Raw genomic sequence first — 21,361 nt, 5'->3', positions numbered from 1 at the left:
TGGGTCATCTCCTCTCTAATGAATAGTGGACAGGTTACTATCACTTTCATGGAATGAGGAAAGCAATGAGGAAGGAAGAAAGAGTTGGCATGTGACAAGCCTGGTGTATACAAGGACAAGCAGATGTTTTCTGAGTATCCTTGGTATAGTTTGTTTTGTTTGTAGCTTTACAGAGTGAAGGTAAAGAAAGGAGCATCTGTGGTCAGAGTACCCACTGGCATTTGTCTTACATGTTTTATGTCTAAGGGTAATTTCAAGGCTGAGCCTGCAGTAGTGGGATGGGAAAAGACCCCAAATAATGGTGTTGTCTGAATGTTTTCCATTTTTTTCCTAGTTCTGCCAGGGTAGCAATGAAGTAAGGAATGGGCTTATAGTTATGGGGAAATGGAATGAAGAAACAAAGAATAAAATGAAGAGGGAAGAGGAACAAGGAATGTGAGAACATAGAAGCCACATGAAACCTTGAAATAGTCTCAATGCAGGTGCTACAAGCAACCATAAAACCAGAATAGAAGAAAGTAGGTTTAGAATAAAGGATACATTTGCTTGAAGAGGATTCTCCAGACTTTCTCTTGGTCCCCAGATTCACACTGCATGTTCCACAGAAACTTGATCTCAACTCATTTTGAAAGAATTTTATCTTCCCGAAGGACCCTCACAGATGCAGACTGTTGTTTCTTGGCAGCATCACCGTTATTCATCTGGCCCCAGTAAAACACCTGTGAATGATGTGAATGATGACTGTTACACTTTCCTTGCTTTTCATGGTCTCTGATCTTCATTGATCCGTCTCACATCTGTCTTCTCCTCCCTTCTTCTCTTAAAGAAATCCTTTCACCCTTTTGAAATTTCACCCAGCTGAAATTCTTCTTCCCTGTGTGAATTTTCCTGACTGTACAATCAATATCTTCACCCTATCTTCGTTTACACAGCATTCCACGCTTGCTGTCATTGAATGCTAACCTCATTCTGCTTTTTTTTTTTTTAAGATTTTGTTTATTTATTCATAGAGACACACACAGAGAGAGAGGCAGAGACACAGGCAGAGGGAGAAATGGGCCCCATACAGGAAGCCGGATGTGGGACTCGATCCCGGGTCTCCAGGATCACACCCCAGGCTGCAGGCGGCACTAAACCGCTGCGCCCCCGGGGCTGCCCTCATTCTGCTTTCCGTAGAAATCTGTAGAGGGAGAAAGGGTTTGGAACAGGTAGACGGGGTAGAGAAAGGAAGGCAAATTGATAATCGGCATAGCTGTCACTGTACGTATGACCCTGAGAAGATCACCAGCCTCCAAGACCTGTATTAACTGTCCAGTGACTATCTGGCTTGGAGGACTGACTCATGATAACCCAATACTCATGACACTAAGTTGTAAATGACAAATTGTGACTAATTTGCAATAGGAATTAAATACTCTATAGATTCTAATATTTATTTTGATGTAAACAGCTCACTGTTTCATTGTTGTCAAATTATTTGGGAAGTCAAATTGTAATCAACATCAACTTCATTGAAGTGGAGTGAACAATAATTATATCAGGGCCTGGGAATACTTTGGAGAATCTGTTGAGTATGTATTAACTCCCTGAAGTCAGACTACATGAGAAGTCACATAGAATCAGGAGATGGTTTTGTGAACACAAATCTGTACATGGAGAACAGAGAGGTTCTACACTGAATGGTGTCTGGTATGCCATCCATCTCACAATAGGGACTGAACTCCAAATGAGAGCTTGACATACTCACACTTTGTTTGCTTGGGCCAAGGACATCTGTATTTACATGCCAACCTGTCTAGGCCATGAAGCCACAATTCTTAAAGTCCTGTGGGATAGGCTCTCTCCTCCCTCCATAGGGTTCAGGGGCAAGTCCAAACTTCTACCCACGCTTCCTTGCATGACCTCTCCCTTTTTCTCATTGAAACATTATTTTTTAGCTGTATATTATCACTTTTAGTCAGGCTGATGGCCTTTCATGTAGCCTGGCAACCAGATTGCCTCCTTTGGATGACTTTGTATGTCTGGCCTCAGATGGATAAAAGGTGCTCTTACAGTTTTATTCTCCTTGCTGTCATCACCAGAACTTGGGCACGGGAGGTTGTAAAGGGCACCTTTTACTGCCTAAACCCTCTACCCTTGTATTTAGTTGATTGTTTAGAAGTAGGCCTCCCTTGTTTAGATTGGAAGCTCCTGAAGAATAGACATGATGCCTTTTTCTTCCTGTCTCAGCTTTTTGCAAAACCTTGTTTATTTGATATATGGAGCGGAGGGAGGGAGGCAGGGCAGAAAGAGAATGAGAGAATCTCAAGCAGACTGCATGCTGAGTGAGAAGCCCTATGCAGGGCTGTCTTATGACCCTGAGCCCATGACCTGAGCTAAAACCAAGAGTTGGACAGTCAACTGACTGAGCCACTCAGGTTCCCCTCTGTGAAATATATTGACTTATGTTTCCCCATAGCTAATTTTCAAGCCATAGGCCATGCTAAGTAGTTGGGCTACAAGAAGTTCAGCTGGGTTGGGGAAGGTGATGGTACATGGAGATCTGGGCAAAAGGATGGGGAAATTGGATGAGCTCTAAAGGAGTTCCTAAGTGTCAGATTAAATGTGGAGAAGCTATAATTAGGGAGACTCAGAGTAGCTTTTTTCTTTTCCCTTGCATTTCCTTATCACTCCCTTCCCCAACACTTATTTTACAAGATATTCTCTCTCGCCTTATAAAATCAAGTATTTAGAAAATACAGAAAGTTACCTCTGTTTCCCATCCTCAGTGTTAATGGTGGAGTTAGAATAGTTCCAGATACTGGAAAAAATGACCAAGGGTAGGATCTGAGGTCGTCATAGCCTCTGACCAGTGCTAGATGACCAGTTGAGGTGAGTGGTGAGGGGTCACCCAGCAGGTAGTCAGGAAAGGCTGGAAGAGAGAGGGCACATTGGCTAAGTCTCAGGTGAGTGGGGAGTAAAACTGAGTAGATAAGTTGCACGTGAAGTAAAATTTTATGGCTAAAAAAATAAAAGGCTCTCAGCCCAGAGATATGTGGCAGGCACAAGTACCTAACATGGACTCACTGCTGAGGCTATAGTGTGTTTATTAGAGTTATCATAGTTATTTTATCATTTCATTTCCCAGAATGGAATGAGGGCTGAGAAGGTTTAATGACTTATCTAATGTCATCAAGCTAGTAAGTGTTAGAGCTAAGATATAAATCCAGGATTGTCTGAATCCAAAGCTTGTGCATAAAACTCTGCACATCAGGAATTTGGAAATGTGACAACTTGGAGCTGGTGATCTAAAAAAGTTGGTAATCAAAGGGAGATTTTTTTCTAAGATTTATTTATTTTAGAGAGAGAGAGAGAAAGACCATGCATGCACAGAAGTAGGGATGGGGGGTGCGCAGAGAAAGAGGGAGAGAGAGAATCCCAGCAGACTCTCTGCTGAACTCAGAGCCAAGATGCGGGGCTCAATCCCACCACTCTGACACCAGGACCTGAGCCAAAATCAAGAGCTGGACACTCAACCGACTGAGCCACCCAGGTGCCCCTTCAAAGGAAGACAGTTATTTTTGTGTGTCCACTGTGCCCTTTTAAAGGCAAGGATAATTATAGTGGTTGAATGGCCTTATTATCACACTCAACAACTGATAATCCTGAATGGAAGGATTATTGCCCCACACCACCTCGTCATCTTTGTAATCCCCCACTGGGGATTTCCTGACATTTCATTTGGCAGTTGGGGTTTTAAAGAACTAGCTTTGGTGTTAGCTTATGCAGATGAGTTGAGTGGTTTAGAGAAGTACCTTATCGGGATGTTTCCAGAAACACTACTAGGCAACCACAGAGCTTCAGTTTAGTGACCACAGAGAAGCACAATGACAGACCAGTACAGAGGAAATAGCCTCCAGCTGGCACAACTAAATAGGTACATTCGTTTTTCTCTATATTTCAATTACCTGTTCCTTACTGTTTGTGATTTATCTCAAAAATCATTACTCAACATCATGCTGTCAGTGAGCCAGGCATGTCAGCCACATTCTGGGGTCTTTCATGGGTTTGGCCTCTTTTTCTCTTCTTCCCTCCCTCTTTCCTCATCTGATGAGTGCCTACTATGTGCCGGCACTGCTCTAGGCACTCAGAACAGGGCATTCAGCAACACAGACTTCCTCATGGAGATCCTATCCTGATCTCAACAGTGGCAGGCTGCATATATATTCAGAGAGGGCTAGGTGTAATGGAAAAACACAAAGCAGAGAAAGCTACTGGGAGTGCTTGGGCGGTGGTGGTACAGTTTTGAACAGAGTGGTCTGGAAAGACATCTTCTGGGATGGTCACATTTACCCAGAGACCCCAAGGAGGTGAGGAAGTAAGATGTGTATGTATTTGGAGAAAGAACATCTCTAGAGGAGAGAGCAGTAAGTATATAGGCTCCAGGAGGCAGGAGAATGCCTGGGGAGTTTCAGGAATAGTAGGGAAGTGGGGTGAAGGGGCAGGGGTAGGAGACGGGAGACTTACTTCTGAGCCTGTGTCACGCAGGCTTTTCCGTCTTCCAGGCAACTCTGCTAGGCTGTAAGGATTATCTGGGGTACCAAAGAGTGGGATATAAAGGAGCCCTGTGAGATCAATACTGTGTTGCTCACAGGCAGGGATCAGCAGTACACAGATACAGATGGTGCTTGTAATACCTACTGTAGACATTGGGAATAGCAGTAAGTTGAAACTTTGCCTTGGAGGAGAGCCATAAAGGAAGCATTGCATAGGTTGATTAGCTGTGTGTGGCAGGGGAGGTGACACTGTCCTCAGGTTTCATTAGCCAGCTCTCTATCTCTGTCATGATATAAGTGTCAGAAGGGAAGGGATGGTTGGGATAAAGGAAGGAACCTGGGTTGCTGCCTACCTTCATTGAGTTTTTCCCTCCAGTCTTCTCAAACACATCCCCTATCTTAATCATAATCACAATATGATAATACTAATAGAAAAGCAATACTGAACTCTGCTAGGTACAATATATAAGTATTATCTCATATGACCACATCTGTTTGGCTCACTCTCCACACAAGTAGCCTAGCATAGTGTCTGGCCCAGAGATGCTGTGTGCTCAGTAGATATCCTTTGAATGAATTGATTTTTCTCCTAACAATCTGCAAGGCAAGTATCTTTTCTAGCCCTTTTGAAGATGTTCCCGTGTCTTGAATTTTAAATAAAAATTTTCAATGACATAAAGATAGGAAGTAGAACAAGTGGGATTCAAAATCAGGTCTTTCTGACTCCCAAGCTTCGTCTAACCCTGCACAGAACTAGGTCTTCTAATTTTGGATTCTTGTGGTTCTGGGCACAGTCGGGGCACGCTGTGAAAGGAACAGAGGACCCAGAACACTCAAGAGAAGGCCTAACACTTTGGTTTCCCTTCAGCAGTCCATTTTCCTCTTTGCTTTGGCTACCTTATTTGTAAATTGGTGATACTGATCATAGCCTGTGGGCTCTTACAAGAAGTTAATAGGAGCATGTGGGTATTTGTAAAATATAAAGGTCTAAGCAAATGTAAAGGGGACCATTATTCTTTTAAACTACCTACTGATAACAAGCATGAAAACAATGTGTAGAAGGTCAGTGGACAAATATTACTGAACATGAAAAGTAAGGTTGATTATACCAGGGGTTGGCAAGCTTTTTCCATGAAAGGCCAGATAATAAATATATCTAGCTGTATGGCCCACCGTGCCTCTTTTGCATCTTCTCGGCCTTGATATTGTATCATGAGATCAGCCATAGACAATATGTAGATGAGTAGGTGGGGATGTGCTCCAAAGTTTAAAACTAATCTATAAAAACGGGTGGTGGGTTGTAATTTACTGACCACTGCTTTATACTGACATGCAACTGAGTAAGATATATATGTACACACATGCGCACACACATGACTTAAATTTTGCACATCATTATTCCAGGGTAATCACTTCCAGAGAACAATCTTGGGGATGGGGGGAAACTAAATACCTCAATTGAATGATCAATAGCCTCCTGAAAAATTGTGTAAAAATTTAGTATGCGTAAACTCAGCTATTTGCTAAGCGTGAATTTTTCTGAACAGACATCTTAATTTTGTTCTCTCATTGCCATGTGGGTTGTTTTGATTCTGTCACTGTATACAGGCTCTGCTTCCCGGTCTGTCTAGCTATTCCATCCCCTTTGCTCATTTTGCTACTTCCTTTGTCCTATAGGTATCTGTGTTTATGACTGTTGACATCCAGAGTGTTCTGATTCTCAGGAACCTAGGTGTGGATACAATCATTAAGTCAATATGTATCACATGTATGGTTTGTTATACTGACATGCTCTTAGGATTTTTCAGAGACTGTAGAGTGCTCTTCTCAGCTAGGTTTTGGCTCATTTAGCTTTCTTGGATGTGGGTTTATGTCTCCTTGTACTGAAGTTTAAACACCCAGTGATTGTTTACATGGTTTATAATTTGGCTTCCTGTGTATACTTCATGGTGAGAGCCTTCCGATAAGCCACATGGGAGGTGGTATTTGTACAAGATCACATTTAGTGTACACAAAAGGGAAATGTTTATTCACATCAGTGTCTTGCTCTTAAGGTCCTTGGTGACTAGGGGAGATCTTCTTTTTTTATATAATTGGCCCATCCATGCTAATATCGGCCCATATCCTGCTGAATTTTAATAAATTTGCATTCTTGTAGATAGAGAGCTCTCATCTAAAGAGAATGCAAAACATATTATCTTCTCACCAATTTCTGTTTAGGTAGAATGGAAATACCAATGCAAACTCTTTCATTAAAAAACAAACCAAACCTAAAGCTACTCATCCAAGAAGCAGCAGTGAGAGTTGCATGTGTGATGGCTAACCTTATACTAATTTTCATGCCAAGATTTTGGTGCTGCATTTTTTTGTTCCTGAGTATAATAAGACCATTTTTTCATATTATTTTTTTTGATAGAGAAAGAGAGAGGGAGAGAGTGCGCGTGAGCATGTGCACAAGTGGTGGGGGGAAGGAACAGAGGAAGAAGGAGAGAGAGAATCTTAAGCAGGCTCTACACCCAGTGTGGAGCCTGATTCGAGGCTTGATCTTACAACCCTGAGATCATGACCTGAGCTGAAATCAAGAGTTGGACACTTAACTGACTGAGCCACTCAGGCACCCCTGTCATATTAAACCTTTTAGCATTCAGTAATCAATTTATTTTTATCTTTCCTTGAGTCCTTGGAAATAATTTGATTGAAATTTATGAAACCAGCACTTTTGGATAAACTATGGCATGTGGAATACTATTCAGCTATGAAAAAGGTTGGGGTAATTTATACAAGGGCCACTTGGCTGGATTTCAAAGGCATTGTGCTGAGTGAAAGTGATCAGTGTCAGAAATTTGCATACAGTGTTAGTGCATGTGTAGGTTATTCTGGAAAAGGTGAAACTACATAAGGAAGACAGATAACTGGTTCTTGTGCTTGGGGCTGGTTTAACCCCAGTGGAATGGCATGAATGAGTGTTATTGGGTGACAGAACTGTTATGTCTTGATTCTTGTGGTGGTCCCATAAATATATACCTGGGTTAAAAATTTGTAGTACTTTTGTATACAAAAAGTTGATATTTGTGTGTTTATTTTTCATAAGTAAAATTAAAACCCAGAGTATTTGATTATGCTTGTTGAGAACATCAAAAATATATTCAAGTGATTGTGGGGTACCAGGGATTCCTATGAGGAAAATCGTAATTGTGTTCATTTTAAAGAAAAACCCGGGGGTGCCTGGATGGCTCAGTGGTTGAGCATCTGTCTTTTGGTCAGATCATAATCCCAGGGTCCTGGGATCAAGTCCCCCCATCAGGTTCCCTGCATTGAGCCTGATTCTCCTTCTGCCTATGTCTCTGCCTCTTTTTCTGTGTCCCTCATGAATAAATAAATAAAATCTTTTTTTTTTAAAGAAAAACTCATTGTTGTAGTTACTAGATTTATAAAGAAGTGAAATAATGTAACTCCTATGCAGTGGATAATACCTTAGGCTCTATGCAGAATGTAGGGGAATATTCGAGGTTATGTGTCCCCCAGCAGCCATAACTTGGTCCTTGGTGCCTATGTAGCATTTCCACTCTTCTTTATGGCGATCACTTTCCTTGGTTGGTGTGTATATATGGTGTGTGACAGTTACGGTGGCTGTGGGAATCATAACTTTAAGTTCTGTGACTTTCCTGTGAGTAAAACCAGCCATAATATTGAATTAATGTCATTCTTCACATTTAATTTCCATGTTGTTGTAGTAAGTGGAAGACTTATCGCATATATGAATAGCAGCTCTGTGTACATTTTTGATAGCGTGTAAGTGATGGTGGTTATGTGGACTAATTTTGTCTCTTAATTAACATTATCATTAAGTAGAGTGAGGCCAATTTGGGAGAGAGTGTGTTTGGTGTGCCCTCTGGAGGAGTGATGCTTTAAAGCTCCTATCTATCCACCGTTGTACTTGGCAGTAGAAGATTCTGGACCACCACAATCTGGCTCATAACCATGCACCCTGAATGGAAATTCTGAGCCCAGCACTGGTAGCTTTGTGGAATTGCCTTTGCACAGGAATGATTGAGTGGAACATTGGTGTATTTCCTAAAATGGGAGACATTACTGATGGGTCTTCAGGCTGCACAGGATCAGTCAGCAGATGGGACTTTGCTGACTGTGTACGTTGAAGACATGTCTGGTCTCTCTTAGTTTTGTAAATCAGGTAGGAGAGCTGCTACGCTTCCAAGAAATAATAGTGTGTGGTGTAAAATGCTTGAGGACAGATCTTTTGAAACTGGGGGAGTCAGGGCACCCGGTGGCTCAGTGGTTGAGCATCTGCCTTCGGCTCAGGTCATGATCCTGGGGTCCTGGGATCAAGTCCCGCATCAGGATCCCCACAGGGAGCCTACTTCTCCCTCTGCCTGTGTCTCTGCCTCTGTGTGTGTCTCTCATGAATGGATAAATAAAATCTTAAAAAAAAAAAAGAGGAACTGGGAGAATTGACTAAGGTTCTTATTGTCCTCATGAAGTGGTCTTCAGATAGTTCTGTCCAACTTACCTGGATGTGTTTTTCATAGACCAACAGAGGAGGTATGAAGAGCAAGAGGAGGAGGTGACTCGTGAAGGCTCTGCTGGTGTATCTTTTCTGGTCTAACAGGTCTCCCACATTGAGGGTTAGGGCTTGTTTCCTGGTTGGGCAGTGTTGGTATTTCCAGGGCCAGAGGCCTCTGGTGACCTCAGTGCTGGGAACCTTAAGGAAAGATCAAAGTGTTTGAAATCACCCTTGATCCTGGTGAATGAACCTTAAGTCAATGAATTATATTCACACTCAAGGGACGTAAGGGCTGGGACCGGCATAAAAAGAGGCCTGTGAGAGAACCACAGACATAGGAGCTGTGGGGCCTCTGTTCTTCTTGGGGAAGATGTGTGAGGCCTCAGGTCATCTTGTGATCAAAGCTCATTGTTTTCTGGTTGCAGCATTTCGTGGTCTCACTGCATGCAGAGCAGGTGTACCCGAGGGCCCTAGCTTGTCTGCAGTTCCTCACCATCCCTCCATTCCTCCTGGGGGCTGAAGAACTGCCCTCCTGCTTGGGAACCCAAATATCTCTTGCTGCCTGAAGCTCTACTTGAGACTGATAGTGTGCATGTGTGCATGCATGTGTGTCAGTGTCTTAGAAGGCAGGATCTTTGACTTGTGCCAGGACTTCCTGGATGGATACCATGGATGGGAAAGACCAGTGACCACAGTGTCCCTGGCCCCCATGTCTACCCTCAGTAGTTCATGGTCATCCAAGCAAGTCTCTGCAGGTCTGCTGCCTGCCTCAGTTTGCCCAAAACTTCAGAGTTACCTAGCCTTGTTTGGAGGGAGAAATCCTGTGTTTCTCACCCAAGAAATCAGCCCTGGCTAATACCTCAGCCAGACAGGAACATATCCAAAATCCCGGTAGACCATTAGCTCATGTCCCTTCCACTCTGCCTTTCCACACAGACAGCCATCTTTATATCCAGCCCAGAAACCCTCAAAAAGTCTGAAAGCTCTCCTGGGCCCCAATTTGTGCATACAAAACCCACACGTTGTACATGTCTACTATATCCCCCACTAACTACAAACATTGCCCATTTTCTTGCCCTGTGGGATCATTTCCTATCTTAAATTAGGAAACATAGGTGCCTCCCATTCTGAGATCATTTGTTCAGAATTTGCATTTCTTACTTTTTGGTTGGTGGTTGATTGCACAGACTCATGAAGGGTATGTTTGGAGGATCTTCCAAATCACATTTTGAAATGTTTCCTTTTGAGTGACAACCTCAGGTCTCTGGCATGTGTTCCACCCATTTCTCTATGGTGGCAGAGGGCCAGGCAGGCCCACCCTGGGAGGAGCCTGATAGGACGGCTCTGCTCCTCCCATTGCATTCACCAGAACAAAGCTGTTTGCACACTAAGCCCTGGATGAACAAGGGATGATGGAGTAGCCCGGTGGTAGAACAGAATCAGCCTTATCCACACTCTGATCAATAACTAAGATGGCAGAGGCTGTAGCCAGAGGGACTCCACAGAATCAAACTTTTACTGCCAAGACTTGCCACACATGTGGGAAGGCAGCCTTTGTACTTGAAACTGAGCATGCAGATGGCAGACTCAAAGAGAAAGAGCTGATACAGGGTATCCTTATAGGTTGATACCATTTTGCTTTTTTGAAAGTGGGATTTTTTTTTCTTTTTTACAGAAGCTGTGTGAAAGTGATGATCTGAATGCTTCTCTAACATCCCAACATTTTGAAGAGCAATCTGTGAGTGAAATTCCTTAAAAACAAACACAAGATTAAATATTATAAGTATTTCTTATCAGGTGTTTGGATCTGTGGGGTTTCTTGCCCGTTTTTAAAGAATGCTAAACCGTATCCATCTACAAAGACAGGCCTTGCACCTTATAGCTGGAAAAGATTAATTCAGGGTCTATCGATTTGTCAGACTGGCACAGATTTTTCTAAAAATACAGAGCAGCTATGCATTTGAGTGGGATCATAAAGGAGACAGAGCCATTCTGAAGTTCTTTGAAACCTGAGTGGGGAAACTTTCAAAAGAAGGTTGTCAAGGGAAGACCTAGCCACAAGATCGATTAATTGAATGTCAAATAAGTGAATGGTAAATTACTTTATCTGTTCCTTATCTTTGGAAGACAAAAGTTTGAACTATTGCAAAACTCTAGTTCAATACTTTCATTGGATTAATTTAATAAATATTCAAAAATAGACTTGAAGTTGACATTGTGGCTGGTAGGAGTTGATGCATTCCTGGATGAGGAAGTGAGCTGTGTTGAGGGAAGGCAAGGCTGAGGGTGAGTGGAGGAGACACCACAGTGGGGTCCAGGGAATGGAGGAAAAATGTGCAAACGGGAAAGCACTCAGTGTGTCACATATGGACATGGGACGGGCATGTGTCTGGCGGTCTGACAGGCATGTGGGTACAGGAGGCTCACCGCTGAGTGGTCATGAACTGAAATGTTTTTTATTATACATAGAGGGGAGGTGTGCCAGGGTGGTAAGGCTTGGTGGGATGGTGGAGAAAATTAAGAAGCCACTTTGTATCTGAGTGCAAACACACGTCTGGGGGCGCCAGCATCAGACACACTTCTGCATGCTATCTCCTCCCTTGGTGCTCCACCATGAGAGTTCTAGAAGAATCCTACAGGAAATCACCAGGTTTAAGGGTGTTTTAGATACTGGCCTACCACTTTTGTGATTTTTTTTTGGGGGGGGGTAGAGTTTATTGCAAAGATAATTCAGGAATTCTGATAAAATCCTGCTGGTGGGAAACATAAAGGATGTGTTAATAAAGCACTGTAACCAAGCCATCTGTGTGGGTGGTGGGAGGTGAAGCTTAAAGATTTGCCTTTGTAGTTACTTTTGTTGTTGCTCTGAAATTTTCTTTCTGAGTCCCCAGACAGCATGCTTAACTTACTTCTCCATCTGTGTAGATGTTTGGGGAAGCCGGCGATGGGTTGAGTAACCTGCCCAGTCCTTTTGCGTACCTCCTCACTATACACCTGAAAGAAGGCCGGAACCTGGTCATCCGAGATCGCTGTGGTAAGCCTGGCTCTGTGGTGCCATCTGTAGCCTGAACACCCCTTTCTCTATTCCTGTTTCTGTGTTGTTTGTTTGCCTTTCTCATCTCATGTAACAGAGCAGAACTCAAATCTGCACCTCTAAGGTATCAAGGCCTTTGCAGCAAATTATCTAGATCCACTGAGTCTTACTGTCGTTTACTGTTATTAAATGAATAACAAAAATGATAAGAGTAACAATCACATAAAGTTATTTTAAATGAGGTAAAGGCCATTATAATAGCTTTGTGCCTGGAATATAGTAACTGCTCAAGACAATGTTCCCTTGATTCTACTTTGATTATACATAACAAAAGACATGAATGTATCCTTAGGTGTGAGGTCATCAAACACACACTAGATGGAAATGCCCTTTGAACCGCATCCCTCTCCTGCCCTGAAATCCCATGGGGCTCCTTTCCCTCAGGATAATATCTGTTATCTGCATATGATTTGACTTGTTCCACTAATTCTGTGCATTTACTGTGCACAAACACACGTGTATATTTTTAATTAAAATACTATAATGTCCATATTCCTCTGTAATAAGCTTTTTTGTGCTTCACTAAATATGTATTCAAGATTGACCATGTTTTGCCATGTAAATGTGTCTCCTTTCATTTAAATACTACATAATATTCCATATTCTGATGTGTTATTCCTCTGTGTCTCTACTGACAATTGCTGCTTTTTCCTACACTTCAGGAATATAAATGATACTGTAATAAACACCCTGTGTTTTTTATGCATATAAATATATGATATCTTACCAAAAAAATAGCACATGTTGAAGAGCTGACAGTCCAGCTAGAGTGCTGGGGCTCAAATTCTGCCCTTCTCCATTTATTGTTGTTTGATTTAAGAAATGTTCTTTGACTCCTCTCTGACTTAGTTTCCTCATCTGTAAAATGAGGATAGTCATATTAACCTTCATTATAGGCTATTAGAAGTATTGAAGGTAGTAACTTCTATAAAGCACTTAAAACTACATCTGGCTTCTAGCACTTCATGAACGCTAACTATTGTTAGCAGCCAGGACAGAACCTGGAAATAGAAGTCAGGATCCAGGGGATGCACACTGTTTAACTTAAGAGATCTTGGCAAATTGCCCTTCAGGAGGTACAAAATATATGCTCTCCTGCAATATGTTAACAATTACCCCACCTCCTCACTATCGAGTATCTACTCTTTAGCTCTTAGTTTTTGGCACTCTCATAGATTGGGTGTCAATTCTCCTTGTTTTAATTTATACTTTGCAGATTATTATGATAATGTATGTGGCATTTGTATTTCCCTTTTTTTTTTTTAAATTTCTGTATTGTTTGTTCAGTTTTCAGTAGGGCTTTTTCTTCTCTCTTCTTAATTCTTTATAACTTTCAGCATTAGTGGTTGTTTGTTACAGGTTGCAGGTATTTTTTTCCTCTCAGTCTGTTGCTTATCTTTTATTTTTATGACTGATTTTGTCCTTCAGAGACTTTACATTTCTTTACAGGCAAATATATTTGAGTTGTATTTATGGTACCTTTTAAAATTTTATTTCGTTTAGTAAGAAGGAACTTCTAATCTAGGGAATTGAATGTCTTCCTTCAGGTCTTGGGTAGTTTGTCCTGTTGCTTCTTTTCTACTCTGTTCTGGAACATGAAATGGAGAAAGTACCTCGTAGACCCTTCCGTCTGTTCTCTGTGTCTGTTAGCTTTTCTTTCTCATTCCTCCATGACATTTTTCTTGCAGGGAGGATTTCTCCAATAGGTCTTCTAGCTTTCTCATTTTCTTGTCCATTGTGACTATTGTGCTATTGTATTCAAGTATTGAATTGCCATTTAAAAAAATTTTATATCATCTATGATTGTTTCATAAATGAGATGATGCCATCTTGTTTTTGAGAATATTAAGTGTACATTTAAAATCTCTTATTCTGTGCTTCATCCCTTAGATATTCCAGTTTGGCATGTTTTCTACTTATCTTTTTGTTTATTTCTGTGTCCCTGTCCTGCCATTCATGGATCCCATTTTTTCTTACTGTGTCCTATCTTTCCTGATAGTGAGGATGACTGGGATATGCGACCGGACAGGCTGAGCCAGTAGTTCAAACTGGCTTCTTCCCATTCCTCCCAGTTATTACCTGTTCCTGGTTACTGCTTATCACTTAAAGCTTTCCACTCTGGCTTACTACCCATACTTACTCATGCTTGCATTCAAGGGCTCTTGCTAGTTATCACTTAGCATCAAGGGGAGAGGATGGTGCTGGCCCACCTGGCTGCTGTATATTTGTTGTGCCAATTGGTTACCCTGATAATTTCTCAGGCTGTCTTCTAATTCCTGTATCTCCTGCCTGCAAGCTCAGAGCATCCATGGCTTACCTGCCACTCTCACATTTTCCTGCCCAACCCTGCTTTTGAAAACTGTTTGCTATGACTTTCTTTTGCTCATGTTTTAGACTATAGATTCATCTGTCAATCTGATCTCACCTGACTTCCATCTTTCAGGCTATATAAAATATCCCCACTTTAAAAAAAAGTATTTATTTATTTAGAGAGAGCACAAGCAGAAGGGCAGAGGGAGAGGGAGAGAGAAAATCTGAAGCAGACTCTATGCACTGAGCACGAGCCCTACATGGGGCCTGATCTCATGACCCTGAGATCAGGGCCTGAAATCATGACCTGATGACCGAAACCAAGAGTCCATTGCTTGACTGGCTGTGCCACCCGGGTGCCCCTCCATTTTTTTTAAAACAAAATTTCTCTCTTTTTTTATTTTCTCAGATGCAGGATTTCAAAGTAGTGAAAAAAATACCATATTTTACTTGTTGGCAAATTATGTTTTCTATCAAAATCATAAAATTTCTTGCCTATCAATTGTGTGACTTTCAGTGTTTTATCACTTGTGTGGTATCATGATAAACATATTACATTTTAGTAACTCCATCTCTTATGTTATTTTTAATTATTTGGTCACATAGCATTTCACACCTGAAATAACATCCAGGAAACAATCATAAATCAGTGTAAAGTTAACTCCCATAAACATCCCGACTCTTGCTCTGAATTTGCATGGTGTTTCCTGGGTGCCTCTGACAAGCTAAGATCATTATCGAGCTTGTTTTATGACAGCTTATCTGGAGGGTGTACCATGGAGAATGTATTTAACTTTACTAGTAAGAAGCTATTCTAAACTTCTAAAAAACATGTTTTGTTTTAAATTTTTGGAATTCCTCTAATATTTTGTAGCTTTGGAGATCAGTACAGGCCCTGGACTACTTCTACAAACCAGCTACCCCCTTTGTAGTTTACCCATCCTCTCTGGATCTTTCTTCCAGAGTGAGTTATCTGTCTCCACCACCCTTGACATATCATAAGGATACACTTACAGCAGATTTCTAGTTGATGGTCAGTAAACTTAGTATATGATAAAGAAGCCATTGCACACATCAGAAAATCACTGGAGTATGTATGCTCATGCTCCATACCTTCCTTTTAGAGACAGAAGAGAAACTGTAGTCTGTGCTATAATCCCAGCCATTGTCACCTCTGAATAATTTCATCAAAGTTAAACATCATATGACTTTGGCTTTATCTTGTGTAAACTCAATATGATCCAAATATAATACCTAGTAAGGCATCTAGGTCATAAACTGTGCTGTTCCAACACCTGTATCTTTTGTAACCAGTAGTGACTGTTCTTGTCTGGTTTTTGTTTGTTTGTTTGTTTATTGGGAGAGTTAATAATTATTGAGAAAATATCTCTCTCCCAGCCAATTCTTTTTTTCTACACTTTGACGTATGGTATGCCTTCCTACATAGTGACTCTATTAATTTCTGCTTAATTTTCCTAAGCGTTATGTTATGTTAGTGATCAGGGAAATGTTCCAGAGACCACTCAAGGCAAGGTAGTGTTCAAGTGGGCACTGTTAATTTAGGCAGAGCTCCTAACTATTATATAGGCTCCCAGTCCTGACATCTTGCCTGGTTTCTGACATTATTTATCAGTACAATTAAATTTTCTATGGGACCCAACCCAGCATCAGAATTTTATCCAACGTAGTCCTTCAGATCAGTAGTTTTAAAAGTTGAATGAAGATCAGGGTAGCCTGGAGGGCTGAGGAAAGCACACATTGTCCACCCCCAGAGTTTCTGATTTAGCAAGTCTGAGGTGGGGCCTGAGGATTCCCTTCCCTTCCCTTCCCTTCCCTTCCCTTCCCTTCCCTTCCCTTCCCTTCCCTTCCCTTCCCTTCCCTTCCCTTCCCTTCCCTTCCCTTCCCTTCCCTTCCCTTCCCTTCCCTCCCCTCCCCTCCCCTCCCCTTCCCTTCCCTTCCCTTCCCTCTTTTTTCTTTAAATTTTTATTTATTTATGATAGTCACAGAGAGAGAGAGAGAGAGAGGCAGAGACACAGGCAGAGGGAGAAGCAGGCTCCATGCATCGGGAGCCCAACGTGGGATTTGATCCCGGGTCTCCAGGATCACGCCCTGGGCCAAAGGCAGGCGCCAAACCGCTGCACCACCCAGGGATCCCCCTTCCTTCCTCTTTTTAAAGATTTCACTTATTTGTTTAAGAGAGAGAGAGCATGAGAAAGAGAGAGACAGCACAAGCAGGGGAAAAGGTAGAGGAAGAAGCAGATTCCCTAGCAAGCAGGAAGTCCAATGTAAGACTCAATCCCAGGACTCTGAGATAATGACCTGAGTTGAAAGCAGACACCTGACCAACTGAGCCACCCAGGTGCCCATGGTTTCATATTTCTAACAAGTTCCCAGGTGATCCTGGTGTAGTTGGTCCAGGAAGGACACTTGAGCACTGTTGCTGTAGGGAGCCACTGTCCACCAGTATGTGTTAGCACATGAGAAGAAACATTTGCTTCTCCTGGTAGGTAGAGTTTCAATTCTGTATTAGGCACAACATATGGGGCTTTTCCTCCTTGCATATTTGTTCTCTAGCATTCTTAATTTATATTCTTTTAACATGATGTAATTTGGTATTAGCCAGTTAACATAATTAAGTACAGAGGCTGTATGATATGCCAAAATACTAAATACAAAAGGATTTCTGAATTATCCACAAACTTACAGTATTCATTCTAAGAAACATGACCTCTAGTTATGTGGCTATAAGCTTGATAGCTATTTGATACAATACTAAATATCCTTCGAGATTCATTCAGATGCCACTTCTTTGTCATCTTTTATGTTTATCACAGGAACAAATACTCTCCATCTCAAGCCTATAAAAATTTTACCTCTATGAAACATACACTTTTACCCTTAATTGAATAAATGACCAATTTGCCCTATTACGATATCAGCATTATATTAGCTGAGTGACCATTTTATTCATCTTTGTATATCCTACTGAACCATACTGATGGTTTACACATAGAATGCTTTTAATATATTTTAGTTCATCATTAAGGAAATCCACCTTAAGTGCCGTACTTAAAGAAAAGGAATGTTAAAGACTGTAGTAAGAGAGAAAATATCTTCCCCAAAGGGAAGAGAATTTGGTCACTCTCACTCCTTTACTCCTTCACTTAGTGAGCATGGTTGGCTCCCTTCTATGAGACGAGCACTGTGCTGCTTCTTTCCTGAGACTGGTGGTGAAAGTCAGGGAAAAGGTTTACATGATTTTAGAAATGCAGGACCTCATACAGATAACCTGCTAGAATGGCTGATCCAACAGAAGCTTTAGTTTAGAAGACTAAGTCCAGAGGCTAAATGACTTACCAAGGTTATGTAGGGAAACAGCAGGGAAGGCAGCATTCAGAGCAAACTGGGTGGCTCAGTGGGATCACAGAGAGGATTGGGACCTTACAGCCAACTTCTCAGCTTGGGACCTCCTACAACAACTCACTCAACCTCTCTGAAATTGAATCTACCAATTGGTAAAATAGGCATGATGTGACATCCCTTATAATGTAGTTGTTAGAATTGATGAAAAGGAAATATAGGATAGAGCCATACGTAGAGAAAATAGTCAATAAAGACTAATGCATGTTATTATAGTTATTAATGAATAATAGTAATGAGAATAGCATATATTCCTGACTCCCAGTGTTCCACATCAACATCCCCATCAGTGACCTTGGATCTTGGTCCTTAGCCTGTGTCAATTTGTCAGTACCTCTGTACCCTCTCTTTATGCTACACCTAAAGCACAGGAGTTTGGTTACATTTTATTTTCCTTATACTGAATCATGTATTTAATGTTTAAGCCTAAAATAGAATAGATCCAATTGATCAAATCATTGATTTTCAATTAGGACAGGTAGGTCTTTGGAGTGTTGTTGAAACGTTTTGCACCTTTGGCTCTAGAGGGACTGTTCTGGGATATTTAAGGTAATTGCACAGTCTCATTTTCGAATGTTTAAGGAGAAAAACTGTTTTTGATGAATCATCCTCTGGGAAAGAGTTTGGTATTTTCTTTAGATTGTTACATAATCAGTACCACTTATGTAACTTTCTGTCTAGAACATGGACTGGCAACTTTTTCGGTACAGGGCCAGAAAGTAAATATTTTGGGATTTATCGGTCATCAGGGGTCAGTGACAACTACTTACCTCTGCTGGGAAAGTGCCAAAACAGCCATTATCTTTAGATCCATTTTAATGATTCATTTCCTTATATGGTCTATAACTGCATAGTTGAAGAGGAAAGGAAGAACTCCTTGAAAATGTGACTCTTAGGTACCAATAATGCATTGTACTCAACTGACATAAGTGATCCAATGTACTATATCACATCTTGTTTATTATTTACTGTTTTCTAACATGTAAAATGTTAGTGGTTTTCCAAACAGCCAGATAGAAATAATTCTTGGTTACAATCTGCATCTAAAGATACTATGTAAACTAATGGTCATGACTGTGCTTTAATACAACTTAATTTACCAAAACAAGCAGTGGGCTGGATTTGACCTATGGGCTCAGGTTTGCCAACTTCTGTCTTAGAATATTATGATCTGATTTTGGAGTTTTGCTCTAAGAAACAGCTTTTTAGTGTAGCAAAGTAAAACTTTATTGAAAATAAACTAAATTGGGAAGTAATCAAGTTTTGAAGCTCATGCTTTTTGAGGTACCTAGGAAACATTTGACCTCAAATAATGAAAAAATATCTGGAGATACTCATTGGTAAAAAGCCATTTTCCCCTTATATTTTTATCAGGCAATAAGGTGGAAAGCCATGGTATCTCTCTTAGGAAAGGTCATTTCTGACATATCAAGAAACGGCATTACAGTGAGCTTGCAAGGTTTGTGGCTGAGGATTGGAAACTTTGAGTAGTTTGGTCTATCCGGAAACAAGTGGGGAGAAGCCTTAGAAATGAGGGCACTCCTCTAAGTTATGATGCTGTCAGCCAGGCTTGGATGGTGGACATCCTTCATGTGAAGAGTGCTGTGGATGTTTTATCTAAATGTCTCATTTCTCTGGCTCACAGGCAGTGCTGGTTTGTTAAATAGACTATCAAGGTAGAATTTGGAAACTTTTCTGGGGGTTTTGGCAAAATTTGTTCAACTATAAGCTTAATTGTTCTTTGGGCAGAATTAGGAGGGAGCTCTGGCTTCAGAACAATGGACAGGTTTAGCAGTGGTATCCACAGCATAGTGCTACATAGTTGCTACTCAGGGCATCCCAGGGTCTTGTCAACCTGTCTATCCCCTGTATAGAATATATAGGCATGTTGTGGGTGCAGGTGTACATACATAGACTGAATAAACCCAGCAAAACTACAGGCCATTCAAAAAAACTGAAGTTAGTGGATGACTACTCACTCTCTGTCCTGGACATGACTCCTAATCCACAAGTCATCATGGATGTAAGAATGGCACCGGGGAGGCGGAAAGGTTTTAGTTAGGTTGTTATAGAAGTATGGCCACATTTAGAAGATCGCCCCTTACAGGTCTTTTTTCTGGTTTTTCAAGAATTGCTTTCGATTCTCTAGCATGTGGTGTTTTAGTCTTGATTGAACTCAGTCCAGTCTTGGGGAGCTCAGTACTTATTAGGCAGCCTCATTCTTTCTGCTGAACACCGTGGGGGTGATCTAGTGGTCTTTCTAGGAATGAGCCCTACTTAAATGCTGTAAGCATCCAGGCATCATATTATGCTCATCTTGAGCAATCTTTAGGAAGGGGAGAGCACAGCATTCCCACAGTTCTGCTCTATCCCAGTTACTGCCTGTAGCTTTTGGCCTGTCTTTGTTTAAACCCCGCTCTTGCCCTGTCCTTTTTTTTTTTTTTTCACTTTACTTCCCTTTTCCTCATCCTCACTTCCTTTTATACAACTTTATATGCTTCATTTCCTTCCCATTTTCCTCCCTCTGGGAGGATCTACAGGCTGTAATGTTTTTTTCACCAAATAAGACACACACTCATTTTGGGTTCCCCATCTGAATCTAGTAACACTTTGTGAGGGCCTGATCTTTCCAGATTGGTAAAGCACAAGCAATATGATATGATCAAGTTAAAGTCCTTCTACTCTATAATTAGGCTGATGCATAGAGAAAATTAAACTGGTACTCAGTTTCCCTTGCAAGGAAATGTAGTCAAGAAGATATTTTGGGGTCTTAAAGCTGGTCTTTTTTGGGGGTCTTAATGCTCAGCTCAAATCCCGTTAAAACTTTGAGCATTAGGGGCACCTGGGTGGCTCAATGGCTGAGAATCTGCCTTTGGCCCAGGGCGTGATCCTGGGATCCTGGGATGGAGTCCCACATTGGGCTCCTCACAGGGAGCCTGCTTCCCCCTCTGGCTATGTCTCTGCCTCTCTCTCTGTGTCTTTCATGAATAGATATATAAATAATCTAAAACAAACAAACAAAAAAACCCCCACACAAAAAACCTTGAGCATTAATTCCTGGAAAACAAGAGCCCTTGCGTTAAACCCTGCTTTCTCTTGATGTGAGTGAAGGCAGTTACCGCCCTGTCCAGCGGTGCCCTGGAAGAACACTGTGTTGCTGGTGCCCTCTGGTGGCCATTTTGCGGTGTTGCAAAAGGGAAAGAAAAGTCCTTGGAGGGAATTCATTGGAAGGTGATCAGTGGGGCTGTACAAATCACTTCTGCGAGAGGCTTGTGGATTGAGGGTTGATGGTTCTTTTTGACGTGAGTTTTAGGTGATGAAAATTCAGGGCACATTCATCTAGCAAACTGCTCTTTATCCTTTTCCAGCACACACAGATGGTTGGCCTTCGCTTTCAGAGCAGTAACAGCTTCATTTGCACACTGCAGGAAGAATAATGTTGGGTAAGTCATTTTCCTATTTGGAAAAATGACTTAGACA

At 41.4% G+C, this 21,361-nt stretch overlaps 1 protein-coding gene across 2 annotated transcripts in view; it reads left to right on the top strand.

Moving 5' to 3' along the window:
- Window positions 1-21,361, top strand: part of MCTP2 (multiple C2 and transmembrane domain containing 2) — a 241,187-nt gene that overhangs the window by 54,129 nt on the left and 165,697 nt on the right. For both annotated transcript variants that reach the window (XM_041752071.1, XM_041752069.1), the window contains exons 3-4: window positions 10,733-10,795; window positions 11,983-12,091. In XM_041752071.1, coding sequence (XP_041608005.1) covers window positions 10,733-10,795; window positions 11,983-12,091 — 172 coding nt within the window. The remainder of the gene's footprint in view (window positions 1-10,732; window positions 10,796-11,982; window positions 12,092-21,361) is intronic.

This window comes from Vulpes lagopus, chromosome 4, assembly GCF_018345385.1.
Source record: "Vulpes lagopus strain Blue_001 chromosome 4, ASM1834538v1, whole genome shotgun sequence".
NCBI classification, from domain to species: domain Eukaryota; kingdom Metazoa; phylum Chordata; class Mammalia; order Carnivora; family Canidae; genus Vulpes; species Vulpes lagopus.
The sequence above is the reverse complement of the archived record's forward strand: the minus strand, read 5'-3'. Positions and strand labels throughout refer to the sequence as shown.